We start from the raw sequence: 16,005 nt of genomic DNA, 5'->3' as shown, positions 1-16,005 counted from the left end.
TGCCTCAGCACTTCCCTCAGCAGTGGTTGTCTTTGTTGCTGTCTGCAGGAGGGGTGATACAGCCCTGCAGGAGTGGGGGACCCCAGAGTGATGGGGGCTCTGCATCTCCTTCAGCCCCTCGATTTGGCAGCTGGCTTGCCCAGCCTGGTCAGAGGGAGCAGCTGCAAAATAACGCTCCCCTCTCCCCAGAATCGGTTTTTGCCTTGACCCACTGCCACTCTGGGGTAAAACATCCCTGGTGCAAAAGCAAGGTGGCCTTGGCCAGGAGAGGCAGTGGGCCGGGGTGAGTCAGAGCCATCCCTCAGCCGGGGCCATCCTTTCCCATTGCAGGTTCGGTGGAGAGCCTGTCTCACACGACCTCGTCCCCACAGCCATCGCCGGCCGCCTCCACCCATGCCTCCCGCATCACTGATCCCTCCTTCTCAGTCGACCACACTGCTGCTGACACGTCTGCTGCAGAGGAGACCCCCAGCGAGTCGGAGTCGGTCTTCCTCCCCGACTACCTCTTCCTCTCCAACTGCGAGTCAGGCAAGCTCAGCCACAACAGGTAGGTCTGGGGTCTGCCAGGTGCATTAGGACAGAGCCACCCTCTGCCTGCCCAGTGATGCCCTAGCAAACTGGTCCCTGAGCCCTACCACTCAGGGTAGGCTCCCATCACAACAGGGGACCATCAGCCTAACCCTATTTGCAGGGGGCTTTCCATAGTGTAGATTAGCAGGCGAGCGTTGTATGTCGGTCCTGTCCCTTTCCAGGGTCAGTGGCTGGGGACCTTGCATACAGCCTTCCTCCAGGTGCCTTTTCTGCCTGCTGCTTCCCAGGGTGTTCCACAAAGTGCCCCATCCCAGCTCAGGGGGGACCTTCCACAGCCATAGGGAAGGGACAGTCTTTGTCCTGAATGTTGGAGTTGGGTTTTTTTTCTTGCTGTGCACTTGTTCAGTTGCAACCAGGAGAAAAGGAAAGCGCAGGTCCTGACCTCTGTCTCTGTGCAGGTGTGACAGCTGGTCGAATTCGGACAGATCTCTGGAGCAAACCTCATCAGATGATGTTTTTGTCGACTCCTTGCAGTCCCAGCCCTCGTTGTACATTGTACAGCCATCCAGTGCTGGCACTGTGCACCAGGACGGGGCCCCACTGACAAATCCCAGCACCGTGTCCAGGAACATAGACATTAGTGGGCCGCCCAGTGACTTTTCCTCCTCTTCTCCGCTGCTGGGGACACCGCTGACACCAACCTTTCAGATTGACAAGAGCCAAAACGCGCTGCCCTATGGTGTAACCCAGCTGGACATCCTGTCCAACACGCCCCCGCCACGGCCGCCCAAGCCAACCCACTTCTCGGACAGGAGAGGGGATGAGGTGGGCGGCGGAACCCTCCAGAATGGGCATGCAGGGATCTGCCGAGCTCAGGTCGCTCTGGTGCCCAGGAGGATCTCCTTGTCCAGCTTAGACAACGTGAGGAACTGGAAAGGTGAGTGCATTCCCAAAAGCTGGTGAAGCAGGACCAGTGTGAGGGATGGAGCTGCCCACAAGCCCAGAGCGGGTGCCCACCTCCAGTTGCACCTCCCTGTCCTCCCCTCAGTGAAATCATATACCACCCAAGGCAACCTGAAATGCTTGTTCCAAATTAATTAGCAAGTAGGATTTGGTCCTGTCCCTCACATTCAGCTTGTGCTCTGTAAAAGCCCCTCAGTGTGTACACACAGGCAGCAATTTGGCTGTGATCTCTTCGGGGTGCCTCATGACTTGCTAGTTTTCCATGCCCCCTCTCTCTCTCCAAAAAAGAAAGCAGTAGAAAAACAAAAATGAAAAGCCAGCCACTGAATCAGGCAATGCCAAGCTCTCTATTTATGGAGGTCAACATGTGGGCTTGCACATGGGAAGTGCCTTTGTAGCTGTGCTGCTTCGCTACATCCAGTCCTTTCCATAACAGCAGCATGTCTTTTTACAGCTTAAAGAATGGGAAGTCAGGGAGACGCTGGAGATGGGATGTAATCCCGGCTGAACCAGGGACTCTGTGTGTCCTTAAGCAAATCCCGCTCTGGCCATGCACTTCAGTCAGGGTAGCCTGAAAAACTGCTGCAGAGCGAGGCTCTGCTCAAAGCAAATTCTGCTCTGACCTGAGGTGACTTTTCCACTTGTTCTAGAAACACTACCGTCTCAAACAAAACTAATAGTCAAAAACCCAGAAAATCAAGGTGTCAAAAACCAGCATATGCAGTATGAGGAAGTTTTATTTTGTGGAGCCACAGAACAGAGGGAGACAGCTAGAATATCTGGCTGGAAATCAAGTATTTTGCAGTGATGTGTCATTTTTGATGAGGAAGAAAATGCAGGTTTTTAAGGACAAGCATCCTTTAGACTCCTGTAGTTTGAATGACCACTTGGTGTTTGGGGCTGTTATATCTTGCTCTTAAAGCTCAGAAGCTAAAGCAGGGAGATGTCTGTCCAGCCTGTTTATCAGTGTACAAACAATTCTTGGAAGGTTTCTGGAGAAACACCCATCAGCAGAATTGGTATTCTTAATTATCAGTTATGTTGGTTGCTCACTGACAGGTGCTGCTCTTGCTTCTGCACGTGTGCTGCTTGAATGCTGCCAGCACGCTTGAGACAGTTAATGTTTTTCCAACCCAATTTACTCCAAAACGTTTTTAAGAGCATTAAGTGGCCAAATGTCATGTTCTGCAACCATGCTGCAAGGTTATCTCTGCCTGACAGGGGGCAGCAATGAATTAATAAGTGCTGCTATTTTTTCTAAGTGCAGCTGAAACTATTTGAAAGGTTAAACTCTGAATTAAAATATGTTTAACAAGAAAGATCAGAAAAAGAAACAGGGAGCATCCAGCTGTTCCTCACCAGCTCCCAGAGTGAGCCCACTCAAGTTATTTACTTAATTTTTTGCCATTGGCAACCTGTAAAAGCTGAACAGATGCAATTAACCCAGGGCAAAGACAGCATATGCTGGTTGCGGTGCCGTGAAGTGGAATGAGCTGGACACATGTAAGGCACCTGTATACTGGCATCTGCCAGAGCATTGTGCCTGAATGTCTTTTTGCCAAAATGATAAATAAACGTAGCTGCCCCAGTACAGTGACTATGTCTATCTGAATATACATCTGCACTAACAGTATTGCTTTGTTCTTGTTTAACACTTTTGCCTTTTATGCTGATACCATAACAAAGATCCCCAGCTGCAGTGCAGTATTGACATCTCTACCATAAGAGCAGGGACTGGATTAACATGGTTGCAGGGTTTTAAGGCATTCCCCCCGAAAAGCCATTTTCTGCACAGAAATAATTTTCCAGAAAAAAGATGGTAGTTGTAAGCATCTCTCGCTGCTGATCTGCTATGCGCTGAATGCTGGATTTCACTTTTTCTGCCTTTTGCTTCAAAAATAAAGTTGACCTACACCAAGACAAAGGCCAGCCTGCACAAGGGGTCACTGTGACTGGTGACCTTTTCTTTGGCTGTTTGTTCTTCACCAGCTTAAGCCACATAAGCATTTCTGGGTGACAAAGAAAAATTTCTCTCTTACCATTAAGTTGCCCCATGCACCCTCTGTACAATAACATGTACTTCCCTGGCACCTTACATATCAGGCTTCTAAATAACTTTTCCAACAGTAATAAATTAATATTCCCTACATTCCCTTTTCATACAATTTCCCCAATTTGACAGATGAGAAAACAGAGCAAGACTAGAGCAGGAGCTGGGTTAAATTTTTGCTCAGTTGCTTGCTCTCCACACCACACCAGTCTTTCTCCCCAACTGCTTGTATTACAGAAAGCGTAAGTTACAGCTGGATTATACATGAACATATTCCTTGGTTTCATCATACTTAAAATAGATGTAATTGCTCTTGAAGAGCTACTGAGTTGGTTCTGGTCTTAAGTGTCATTGAATTTCCTCATTTAGGATAAATACTAGGAGTCATGGAATCTTTATAAAGCTCTAATTATTTTAGAGCCATATGTTTTACTCCAGAATTATCTCTGTAAGATTGTACTGCCTTATCACATTTTTAATCATTTTTTTTTGACTTCCAGCAGACATGGAAGGCAGTTCCTTAAGAAGTCGGGATAAGAGGCTTAGCTTGAATTTGGTAAGTACTCTGCTTGCATAAATTTAAAACACTGACACATGACAAACTTCAGTAAGTGAATCTTTTCACATCCTGATATTCTATCATTCCTCGCCTGTGTTCAGCAGAAGAATAAAAAAAATGGAAGAAGCACTTGACTTTGGGCAACTTCTGTGCTGCTTCTTCATGGTCACAGGAAGCCTTTGAGAGAGGAGGGAGAGGGAAACCACAACATGAGCATCCTGTTTTTAAAGCAGATGAAGCCAGGTCTGTTGTGAAAAAGGATACCGGTAGCCTCAAGAGTTAAACTGTTGACCAAGAGCACATGAAGAAACTGCTTATCTCTTGAAAAAAGGGTCTAAAGAAGCCTATTGCTTCATGATCCTGAGGGATATCTTCTCTTTAGGACATCGGAAAGTCTCTGCTCTCAAAGTGCCTGTGATTCAGGGCTCTGTTATTCCAGAGCTTCCTGACTGAGCCTTTGACAGACATGGTTATACTTAGCACCATCACACATCAGCTAGCCAGTCTTCTGCCTGGCGCTGGATACTGTCTTCTGTGTAGGAGATCCTTTGCTGCTTGTATGTAAACGCTGGTGGTGGGCAACTTATATTTTACTCCCCTTTGAAAGTTTGCAAGGTTTGTAATTTCAGAAGCAACTTGTAGGTTTGTGTGTCTGCTCTCTCAGCTTTCCCCATTTGCAAAAATTTGGTTCCTCAGATGTTCTCCTTTCAGATATTTTTTGTGTGAAGGAGCCTCCTTCATTTTATAGGTCAGAATTCCTGCCGAGAGAGGCAAGTGCAGCCTCGCTGAAGTTGGAGGATTTAACCTACTTAAGTCACTAGTAAGTTTGGTTCTAGTTTCCAGAAGTGACTTGCGAAGCTCAGAAGTGAACTTCTCCAAAGCTGGAGCATGTGTCCAAACTCCTGCACTTGTCTCGTGTCTTTGAGAGTTTGTGCCTCTCAGAAAGGTCCCATCAGGACTCTCCTGGTCTGGGGTTCAGCTCAGATCTGTTGCCAGCTCACGTTACCTGGCTTGCAGGGCGTTAGCTGTTCATTTGCCAACCCGCTTCTCTTTCTTTTCCTCCTCTGCTTCTGAAGCCCTGTCGGTTCTCCCCACTCTACTCGACTGCTTCGGACAGCACGGAGGACAGCTACGTGCCCATGCGCCCCAGCACCTCTCCCTCTGCACCTGGCTCCGACTGTTCACCCGACGGCTACATCCCCATGAGCCCCGGCTCAGCCACGTTTACCTTTCCTGTCGTCAGCACTGAAAAACTCACCAGCCCATTACCTGAGCTTCCCTCGGACCTGGAACCCCCTCCGGTGAACCGAGACCTCAAGCCTCGTAGGAAATGTAAGCCCAGACGTAAAGTGCAGTTGGCAGCAAGGGCGTCCTGATAGCAGGGACACGGGTGACCTCCTTTGATAGTGTCCTTGGCACAATTTAAAGCACTTTCCACTCTAGAAGGCAGATTGAATTGCTGTGTAAGTGTCTTATAGTACTGTAACGTAGGATACATCGTTTGTGAGCAGAGGAAGAGCATCCATGCCTACTTTTGCAGTCGAAGACCAGGTGGCTGCATTAGCATGGTGCATGGCTTCAGATCCACGCTGATTGCAAGTGACTGTAGCCTTGGAGAGATCGCAGACTAAATCCTGCAGCTCTGAAGTACATGTACTGCTGTCTCACCAGCTCCCTGACCTTCCAGGAACAGGACATCCAAACACTCAAGTACCCAAACTTGTTGTGTGGGCTGTTGGTTAAACCTCAGTTGGGTAGGCGCAGCTGTCTTGGTTTAATTAGGAATTTCCTGCAGATGCTTTTACTGATGTTAATTTTCCACTCCTGCTTTTCATGGCATCTCCAAAATCTGGGTTACACTTCCAGAGGATATGCTGGGGACAAAATTCAGCTTTGCAGTGGAGAAGTTGCCTAAACCTAGCATACGCTAAAGATCTTTGCAGAGCCACAGGGCTACTCAGAAATTGAGTGGGGACAAAAATTTAGATCATTGTCAGGAAGCAGGGCAAGCTCAGGTCCTCTCTTAGAGGGTTTTGAGAATGGAGTGCAAAATATACATTGACTGGTGAGAGGGATGATCCTGATCTCTATGTGTAGGACCTTTTTGTTTTGAAGAGAGCCCAAAACCTGTTTCGACCTGTAGGCAAAACTGGTCTCTCCTCTTGAAGGCAGCATATGCAGAGCAGATTTGAGGCAAGTACATGGATCTTGTGGGGCATTTGGTCTCCTTATGCCCATTGTATTTATTCAGCTATTTTAGGGTAAATGAGGGACTTTGCTTTACAGCACTGACCAAAGTGGTCATTTGTTACTGATTTCTGCCTTGGTTATATCAGTTATGTTCTGTGAAATACTCTGTTAGTTTCTTGCTGTTAATATAAAACTGCGTTTTTCTGAACACTTTGTACTTTTCATTAGCTCTGCTATTGGCAATGTCATTCCCTTTGTATCTACTTGCAGCACGGCCACCTCCTCTGGACTTGAGGAACCTCTCTACAATCCGGGAGCATGCTGCCGTGACCAGGATGTGGACTGTGCCTTAGTAAGTCAACAAAAAAACTGCAGTTCCAATCTTTTTAAGTATTAACGTTGTGGAATTGAGTTAAAAATAACTTATCACATCCCACAAGAAACAGTTTCCTGGCAAAGTCCACAACAAAAAATTCCCCAGGGCGCCTTCCAGCGTCCCCCAGGCTTTTACTGTCTCTAAAAAGCAAGTTTCCCTTTCACAACAGGCAGCTCCAGCACGTTCAGCATCACGCAGTGATGCTCAGTCTGTTTTGAAGGTTTCTTTTGAAAAGAATGGAGCTGTTCTGAACTCTGGTGTGGCTGCTGTGATGGCTAAAAGCTAAAATGCCTTAATTATTTTTTTTCAAAGGGATAGAGCCATTTTTGTTCCTAAAATATAGCAAAGGAGAACCAGATAAGCTAAAGATCTGCCTAACTTGTAGCCTGGGTAGACTTGTGCACCGCCACACAGCAATTCAGACTTGATCTGTTGGTCTGACCTTTTGTCACTGGAAATTAGTTGTGGGGTAAAACAAATGCTTTTGGTCCCAAAGCCCAAGTAGTATGAGCAGAAGACACTGTTGGGCTCCAAAGGCAGTGAGACTTGTCTTCAGGGAACTCATAGCAGGGGAGGACTGCAGCCTGCTGCTGGGGGGGATCCTGGTGCTAAGGGAAAAGGCTGACAGGAGAGCAGCTGTGCTGGAGTGTGCATGCAGAAGCCAGCAATTCCCATCAGCCTCCTCTGCATACCCCAGCCACTCCGGGAAAATGTGGTTTTTCACTAGCATGAGTGCCAGATGGGGCATTTCCACTCCCCTACCTCAGGTTCTCATTTGGAGGTCAAAGGGACTCAAGATGGGCAGTTTCTTGCAGATAGCTCGCTCAGCCGTATAGTCCAAAGCCAGTTCAGCCCTTTGGTGCTGCCCGTTAGGGAAAACCAGCAGTCTGCCTCCCAAGCATCCCTGCCAGAGCACTGTGGTTAATTAGCGCTGACACAGTGCAGAGTCCTGAAGGATAATGAGCTCAGAGGGAGTTTGCATGTTTTACGTTAACAAAACTAAAAAAGAAGTATGCCCGGAACTAATAAAGCAAAAGGAATTATACTGTTCATGCTGCACTAAGTGGCCATCTAATTTCCTAATAACTAACCCCATTGTGCTAGCCTGCAATAATTTACTCACAATATACCTCTGACAGTTGTTAGTGGAAGAGATTTCCTTGTACAAGGGCTGAGTCACAGCCATCTCCATAGCACAGATAGCATGTGTTTGCACTGTGTTCAAAGCCGGACAAGTTTCTCTGCATGCACCTTCAGTAGCTGATTAATTCACATCAGCCTCCAAAATGTGGATACCCACACAAGTAACTGCCCCATAGGCACGTATTACCCGGATGAATGATATCTGTCTCTGTGCCCCTTGTTGGAGAATTTAGCCAATGTTTTATCCTTTCTGTCATACCAGAGATGGCAAACTTTCATAAATCCCAGAAAAAAAAAAAAATCAATAAAAACACTCGTAGCCATATAGCACACTTTTTCTAGAACTAAGGAGTGGTTTTGGACATCCTCTCCATAAAAGCTGCAGCGTTAGTGTGAGTTTATTCACCATACGGACTATGTCAGGCTTTGGCTTCATTTCAGAGCATCTGTAAGATGCTTCCTTAACCTCTCCTGTGTTTTTCTTCATAGCAATCGAATGAGCTTTATCTCACCAGAAAGAGACGGTATTAATTCAGCAAGAATATTTGCCAATTCAGTTTCCGGAGAAGAGGAAGAAAGTTACATTCATATGGTAATCTTCATTTTCACACAGCCATCCTTTGCTTTATTCTGCTCTGTCACATTGATGGAGAATGCAGAAGTTTGTTTTCTAAGAAAAAATGTTGAGGAGGTTTGTCCTTTGCCTTCTGTTTTTTAAAAAAATGATGAAACGGTTTTAAACCAAAGACACTGGGACCAATTTACGGAGAGATGAGGGAAGCCCTTCTTCTGCTCTGCAGAACTCAGCTGTTCGCCCACGAATGTTGCTGAGCAGTTCCAAGAGATCATAGGGATCAGCCATATTTACATGAGAACTCATTAAGGCAAAGGAAAATTAAATCTTTTCACCTTTTAAAAGTGTGCCCTGCAAAATCTCCTAGGAAATGACAGAAAGCCGTTAGTGCACTTCCTAAAGAAACACACCAAATATTGTGCAGAAACAGAACTCCCATTAAAGTCTCTTATTGCTTCTGCTTTGGCTGGTGGCACTAACCCCACTTCCCATCCCATGAAAGAACATCTGGCTTTGTGGCTTCCTTTTCTTCATTCACTCTTTACCCATATCTTGCAAAAGACCAGAATCTCAGTTTCCTTTGAATTTTAGGTGGAAATGGATCTCGAATCCCTTGATCTGAGCCAATGTCTACAGATTTGGCTTCATATCCAAAGCCCAATGGCTACAGAAATATATTGCAAAACTGACCACAATCTCCATGGACCAGTTTCAAATTTTAACCGACACCTCTACTAGATCAAAATCTGCTCAGGACGGAAGTTCCAGTTGTAACTACTCCCCACTTGCTTTTCCTGGTCAAATAAAACTTTCTATACATTTTTGGTCACCTGTGTTTTTCCCGAGATTAATTTTCAGTTGCTAGATTTGAACAGAATTATCACCATTTCTTCAAATTCATAGAATGATGGTGGTTAAGAGGGCACCCCTGCAAATCTGAGCCTTCCAAAGGCTTGGGTAGAGAAGCTGGGCACAAGTCTTTCGTAATAACACTGAAGGAAAATCAGCCTGGTTTGCTTGTTTTGCCACAATTACCAGGAGAAAAAGGCTCTCACAGTTTCTTTATGCCATCCCACAATTAATCAGTGTAATCCTGTAGTTAGTCACCAAATGCACCATTGGCATAAAAAGTTACATGGATACTGACCCTCCACACTTGCATTCTACCAGATGAGTGTCCCAGCTCACAGTTGTAGTCCTGCTTCCTTTTAGAATCATGTTTTAAGAATATTAAAAGTTTCTCTTCTTTTCTGACAGGATCACAGACAGGCAACTTCTCCATACAGTGGTGCTTTTCCATGGACAAGGAAATCTAACCTTGATTACTTAGCATTGGATTTTAATTCTGCTTCCCCATCCCCTGTACAGAAGGTATGAGTCATCTGAAAAACCCCACAGCCTCCTATCGTTTTGTCTGCTGGGAGGAAAACAAGACCAAGAGTCACACTCTGCTAGGTGCCCTGAGTATCACGGCAAAGCCAGTTGCGTTTCCAGCTGACTGCATTTGTGGCAGGCTCAAGATTAATATAATAAAAGCACTATTAGGGTGATGACAAGGTGTCCTTAGTGTGACTCAGGGATGCCATTAACAGGAGTTCGGCAGAGGGCATGAGACTGCACTGGGATGTGCAGTCATGAGGGCTTGTGGGCAAGCTTGTCAGTGCTAGCAGGATCTCTGCATGCTGTTTCATTTTCACTAAGACACCACAAACCCTTTCTTGCTAGTTTTCCCCCAAATCTCTTTGCAGTAATAAGTTTACAGCTCATGATATATTCACAGGGTAAAACTGTACCATCTCTTGTAACATGGCAAAAAGTGTATCTTTATTCTTGCATCACATTTCAATTTCCTTAGCGATGCTGAGAAAATACATTCCTTGTTCCAAAGAGCTTATAGCCTGCCCAGGTGGTGGGGAGGTACCACTGCAAAGCAATGAACTGTTGCTGGTTTGGGCCATTTTATATCCTGTGTATCATTTTCCCCATCAGCTAATACTCCTGGATGCAAAAGACCCAAGACTCTTAAGCTTTCTTATTTAAACCCTCCCTCTAAATGGAGTTAGGTTACCCCTGCAGCAGGATCATTTGGATGAGAAGAGAATAATTATCTGCATGGAAATAGCCTGAACAGCACGTTGCCCTCGCTCGCTGTGCTGGGCTGAGTGACAGGGTGACAGATGGATAATTATAGCTAAAGCAGGCTGTAAAGCAGTGCTTTTGTCAGCTGATGTCACTGTGAGCTACAAGGTGAGGTGAAGCAATCAAGGAACAAGGGAAAGGGAAAACACAAAATCAAGCCAAGTTTCACTAGCATGCCTTTTCAACCCTAAATTGAATACATTGTTTTTTATTTCTCTCTCCCACAGAAACCTTTCCTCTCTGAGGAGCAGAGAGTGGACTATGTCCAAGTAGATGAACAGAAGACTCAAGCTTTACAGAACACTAAGCAGGAATGGACAGATGAGAGACAATCGAAAGTCTAAAGGAAGAAGATTTGGGATCTGGAGGATTTTGTTTTTGCACTGGAACCACAATGTTAATGAAGCAGCTATCACAGTAGAGTTCAAAGGCAGAGAGAGTTGTAAGATGCCTACAGTCTGTAGAGGAATGGCATTCTTAATGGAAACCTTTGATTTCAGTTGGAAGTAGTATGTTGAATGAGAGAGTGGTTCACTGATGATTAAAGTAATGCATTACCCCTTTTACTGCCCTTACCAGTAAGCTACATGGTACCGTTTTCTGGCATGATTCTGCAACGAGTCATACACTTAATGTTAACAAATCCACTACATGTTGCATTAATCTAGTTAGTCCTGCCTTCTTCCTCTATTGCATAATTCCTAGTTGCTAAAGCTGTTTTTTGATATTCCTGCAAATACTGTGGGTGCTGAGTGCTTTTATGGCAGCGGGCATCTGACAGGTATTGGTGACTAATCAACTAAGGGCTAAAATACTGAAACAATAAAAAAACCTTTTTGAATATATAGTGCTTAAGCAAAGAGAATTTTGGAAAATATTTTTCCCCCTGGGTTTAAAAGGTCTGACTCTGAGCTGATGCTGTCAGAAACCCAAAATTGGACTATGTACCAATGGGACTGGAACACATGGTCTTTGACCTTCCGGATGACGGTCATCGTATTAAGCTTCTTCTCTCTATCGTGGCTCACACTTGTCGCCTTTCTGTCTGATTCCTACTGATGTTTTCTACCCTATCTCGAGGAGTGTCTTCAGCACAGCACAGCTGCTCCTCTAGCAGGAGGCTGCAGGCACACAGCTCTTGGCTGGCCAAAAAATAGAAAGGGAAGCTGTGAGCCTGTTTCTGCAAGTCTTGAGAGAACTGGCAATGGATCAAGAATGCTTTCATCTGAACTGCAGAAGAAATGCCATTGGAATTGCTGGTAGCAGTCATCAAACTGATTGTTTCTCTAGACCCACCCCCCAAAAAAAAGCAAATTAGGAAGTGCAGCGTGCTCTGAGAGGCTAGCAGGCCTGCCAAAATAAAACAACAATGCGCTTACGTGGCGTGAGGACCTCTGGGTTCAGGAAGCTTATCTGCCTTGGGACTTGTTACAGGCACTATCTCAGGATCACATATGTGTATAGTTTATAACATATTTAACTTTAAAAGCTTGGCTGCAATCTTTATTTTAAGGTGGCACACAACCACTGGAATCATGGAAGTATGCAGTACCGCTGAGTGACCCACACTGGATTTGATCTTGCTGGCTTTGCTCATGCAGGTAAGTCCCACTAGCCATAAAAGGTCTCATCCTGTCAGCAAGGACAGACAGCCAGGACCCTTACAAAAGATTTTCTTTTTGACAGTGCCAAGTCACTGGCCTCCCTTCACGTGCCTGTTGCTACCACGTTGTATTATTGTAATCCGACATCCCAAAAATGCTGATTTACCAAACACAGGTTGTAGAAATGTCATTGCAGAAACCACTGGCATTTCAAGGCTCCTACTTACTGTCGTCCATGCACCCATTCTGCTTCAGCCATTTGGGCACTATGGGAGGCTGAGAAACGTGGCCAAGTTGCACGTCCTGCTGGGAGAGGCAGCGTAGCGAACAGAAACACCATTTTTCTCCTACCTCAAGAGAGCTGAAGTGCTTGTAAGTCTTGATGCAAATACAAAGCTGGGGATCTGTGGTGACCAGGCTCTTACTAGCTTACCCTGTGAGAACAAGGAGGATCATCAGCACCTTTATTGACTCTGGGGCAAATTGGGCACCCAGGCCTGCGGGCATAAAGTGTCCTGGACTAGACCTGCTTGGAAAACCGGGATTTATACTGCAGATAGCTGACCTGCTGTTTCCTCCTACTCTGCTCCTCCACCTCCCACCAAAGCTCTGAAATGAAAATTAATGTTCATAGAAGTTTTTAAAAGAATTCAGACTTTTCCATATAAATCTTGTCTATCTGGTGTGAAACTTAGTTTGCTAAAACCCAGTTGTTTTGTCTTAAAACTGATTTAGGAGAGCTCTGAGCAGCTGTGCCCTGGGTGTGGTATTGCTACAGGGGAAGTGGGTTTGGGGCGAGGCAATGGAGATCTGTGCCTCCACAGAGGTGTTAGAGAGAGGTAAGCAAGGAAAGGCCATGGCTGTAGAGATGTTTGCCTTTCTGCTCAAAAGAATTGCCTTCCTTTCAAGGTGTACAAGTAATAGATGTTACTGAAAGCCTTTGGTACATGCAGCAGTACTGAAAGAGTTAAAAGACCAGCTAAGACGTGTATTACAGTAGGGGACAGAAAACATCCACAAAGGGCAGCTAAAATTATGCTATGCTACTGCAGATCCCCAATGGCAGAGTGGTGTCATGGCAGCCTTCAATGTGGATTGCAATAGCATACAAATCAGCTCATGTTTGACTGGAGTGTTTCTTCTCGTGCTGTCAGAAAATCTTCTGAAGTGGAAAAACAAAACCACAGAGTTATTGGAGACAACTGACTCACTTGTTATTCTACTTTATTGTAGAAATATTTAAACTTTGACAAACCTGGCTAACAGATCATTCAGAAGTCCAGAAAAGAAAGAGCTCTTTTGTTTGTTTTTCGATTTTTTTTTTTCCCCTGAAAGGACATAAACATATAGCTTGGCAAGGACTGTCCCTAGATCAGAATGGCCCCCTTTCAACTTCCACATGTTCCCTGCTTGTTCCTCCCACACACACACACTCTTGATCAAACACTGCTCACTGGTTTCTAACTTTATAACTAAAATCTAAGTTTGGGGGTTTATTGAGATTTTTCATTTAAGATCTGTTTTTACCCGCTGATCCGGTGTCTGTGACATGCATTCTTGTGTAAGCACAACACATGAAACAGGAGCAATTTAAAAAGTACAAAAAAAGTCTTAGAAGCAGAGCAGTCCTCCCCCAAAGCTTTAATTTTTTTGTTCACAACACTCCAAAGAGGGTAGAGGGGAGGAGGAGGAGGAGGACGGGAGGATGGCAGTGGCCAAATCTGCTGTGGCCACCCCCTCATTAAGGATTTTGGTGTGAATGGAGCCACAGCAGCCCCTGCTGTAGTACACGACTGACATAGCTGTGGGCTGCTGCTGCCACCAGCCCTGGGCCAGCACCCAGTGAGCCTTCTGGTGGGAGAGGAGGGATGCTACGGAGCAAAAAGGAGTCATTGTTTAATTAAGTCTGTTCTTAAACACTGATCCCTTGGCCGAAGAGGAAAGAAAACCTGTGAAAGTACCTGAAAACAGTCAGCTTTTGTCAGTGTCATGTTTGAAAACATAGCCCAGGCAAGAGCCCTGGGCTAGTGCTGGCTCTGGGGTCAGCCAGGCACACTCCTTATAGTGTGTTCTTTTTGCTGGGGATCTGTTATATTGTTATTTGTACGTATTTCATAAAAAAGTATCATGAGAGCTGATGCAGAGGGAGGCTCTGCACCTAAATGAGCATGGGGTGGCCAGTGGTCCCTTAGGAAACTTGTCTCCTGGGGGAACTGGCATTGCTGGGCTCAGGACTTGGAGTGCCTTCTCCAGCACTGCTGGGGTTTCTCATTTCAAATGGGGAGAGTGCTAAACGAGCAGAATAGGTTTTGCTTCATTGGAAATGTCACTCTGTGGACTTGCCAGGTGAAGCTCGGTTGCAGAACAATGTGGAAAACAAACAAGGTAAATGGTTTTAGCACTGTGGTTACTGTCAGAGTGATCAGCTGGATTTCCCCTGCTGCTGGCACGGCCAGTGAGTGAGCTGGCGTGCCAGCACCCAGCCATGGGAGGGAGGAGATCAGGGATGAGATGGATCTCTTTTAGTGAAATTGTCTGTGGCCACTGACTACAAAAATAACCTGCATCAAACACCTGCTGAAATACATCATAAAGAAATCAATCTGATCTGAACCCTTCCTGAAGCGAGCAGGATTTCAGTACTTACTGGGAGTTACGTGCATTCCCAAGGTCTTTGCTCAGTTCGAGTTTAATATGGCCTTACTCTGCAGTCTTTCAATGTTCACACATTTGAACAAGGTGTAGAAGGATCCAGGAGTTGTTCACTTTTTGGACTAAACTGTATTTTCTGTTTATAATTCCCTTACTACAGGAGGCAGCATTAAATTCCTTTCTGGCAGATAGGAACACTTTACCTGAGAAATGTCAACAGCCATTTAACTTGAGCCAGGTGTTTTCAGCCAGCTCACTTTTGCCAACAGTAGTGCCCGCTCTCTTCCGTAACATTTATTACATCATAGATGTAGATTTTGGAGCTGAATTCACTTGAAGTGATTCAGTGGTTTAGTAATTCAAAGACCATCAGATGCTGTGATGAGAATGAAGCACAGGGCAATGCCTTTCCTTTGTTCCCCTGTTCCGCAAAACTTGCTCAGGTTAAAAAAAAAAAAAAAAACAAAAAAAGCCACCAAAATAGCAGACTTTTGCCATGTCAAAGCCAGAATATTTTTTGTTCAAATAAATAAACTTTTTGTCTTGTGCAAATGAATCATTATATGTTTTTTGTATTTGTAAATCTGTGGGGAAGCATTAAACAGTCATCTCTGTAACGAAGGAGTAAATCATTGATAGAGGGGAGGGGCTCACCTTCCTGATGTTTCATTGTAATGTTTGTTGTATATATTTGCACATTAAAGTGTGTATCTTTTTTTCTAATAAATTAATATAAAATTTAACTGTGATCTTTAACTATTGTGATAAGCAAGGGTGCTCATGGGGAAAACTCCCACGTTTTTCATGTAATGTTTTTTCCATTTTTTCAATCTCTTATTAGACTGTGACTTGTTCATATAAATTATTTGGACGCATATTCAAACAAATTTGCAAACAAATTTCATACACCTGCGTATCAGGAAGATGATTTACAGGTGACTTGAGAAACAAAGAACGATGAAGTTGTGACCTGGGCCGGTGTCTGCATCCTCCTGGGGCCTGGGTAAGTTGTGTTCCCCCAGCCCCTGCCCCTGCCGCAGCCACGGGGCAGAAATTGCTGCACTCACTGACCGAAAACATAGACCACGAGCACAAATTTCTTCAGCATATGCTCTGGGCTTGGATACAAAGACTAGTTGTTATTTAACCTGATCCTTTAATTGCTCTATGCTGAGGAGCATAGCTGCTGTTAATGTCATTTCCACATGCAGCGATCTGGGGACG

The 16,005-nt window shown here is 45.1% G+C and overlaps 1 protein-coding gene across 6 annotated transcripts in view; it reads left to right on the top strand.

Moving 5' to 3' along the window:
• The window catches only part of GAB3 (GRB2 associated binding protein 3), an 82,398-nt gene extending 66,874 nt beyond the window's left edge, over positions 1 to 15,524 (top strand). For 4 of the 6 annotated variants that reach the window (XM_042807509.1, XM_032996113.2, XM_009970996.3 and 1 more), the window contains 8 exons: positions 331 to 547; positions 990 to 1,468; positions 4,045 to 4,100; positions 5,180 to 5,435; positions 6,564 to 6,645; positions 8,302 to 8,404; positions 9,644 to 9,757; positions 10,753 to 15,524. In XM_042807509.1, coding sequence (XP_042663443.1) covers positions 331 to 547; positions 990 to 1,468; positions 4,045 to 4,100; positions 5,180 to 5,435; positions 6,564 to 6,645; positions 8,302 to 8,404; positions 9,644 to 9,757; positions 10,753 to 10,869 — 1,424 coding nt within the window. In that variant the 3' untranslated portion in view covers positions 10,870 to 15,524. The remainder of the gene's footprint in view (positions 1 to 330; positions 548 to 989; positions 1,469 to 4,044; positions 4,101 to 5,179; positions 5,436 to 6,563; positions 6,646 to 8,301; positions 8,405 to 9,643; positions 9,758 to 10,752) is intronic. The other 2 variants (XR_006166983.1, XM_032996111.2) reach the window with 2 other exon arrangements.
• Positions 15,525 to 16,005: the final 481 nt, after the last annotated feature.

Source organism: Tyto alba, unplaced genomic scaffold (genome assembly GCF_018691265.1).
Source record: "Tyto alba isolate M040663 unplaced genomic scaffold, T.alba_DEE_v4.0 Super-Scaffold_5, whole genome shotgun sequence".
Classification (NCBI taxonomy): domain Eukaryota; kingdom Metazoa; phylum Chordata; class Aves; order Strigiformes; family Tytonidae; genus Tyto; species Tyto alba.
This window is presented reverse-complemented; position numbering and strand designations above follow the sequence as displayed.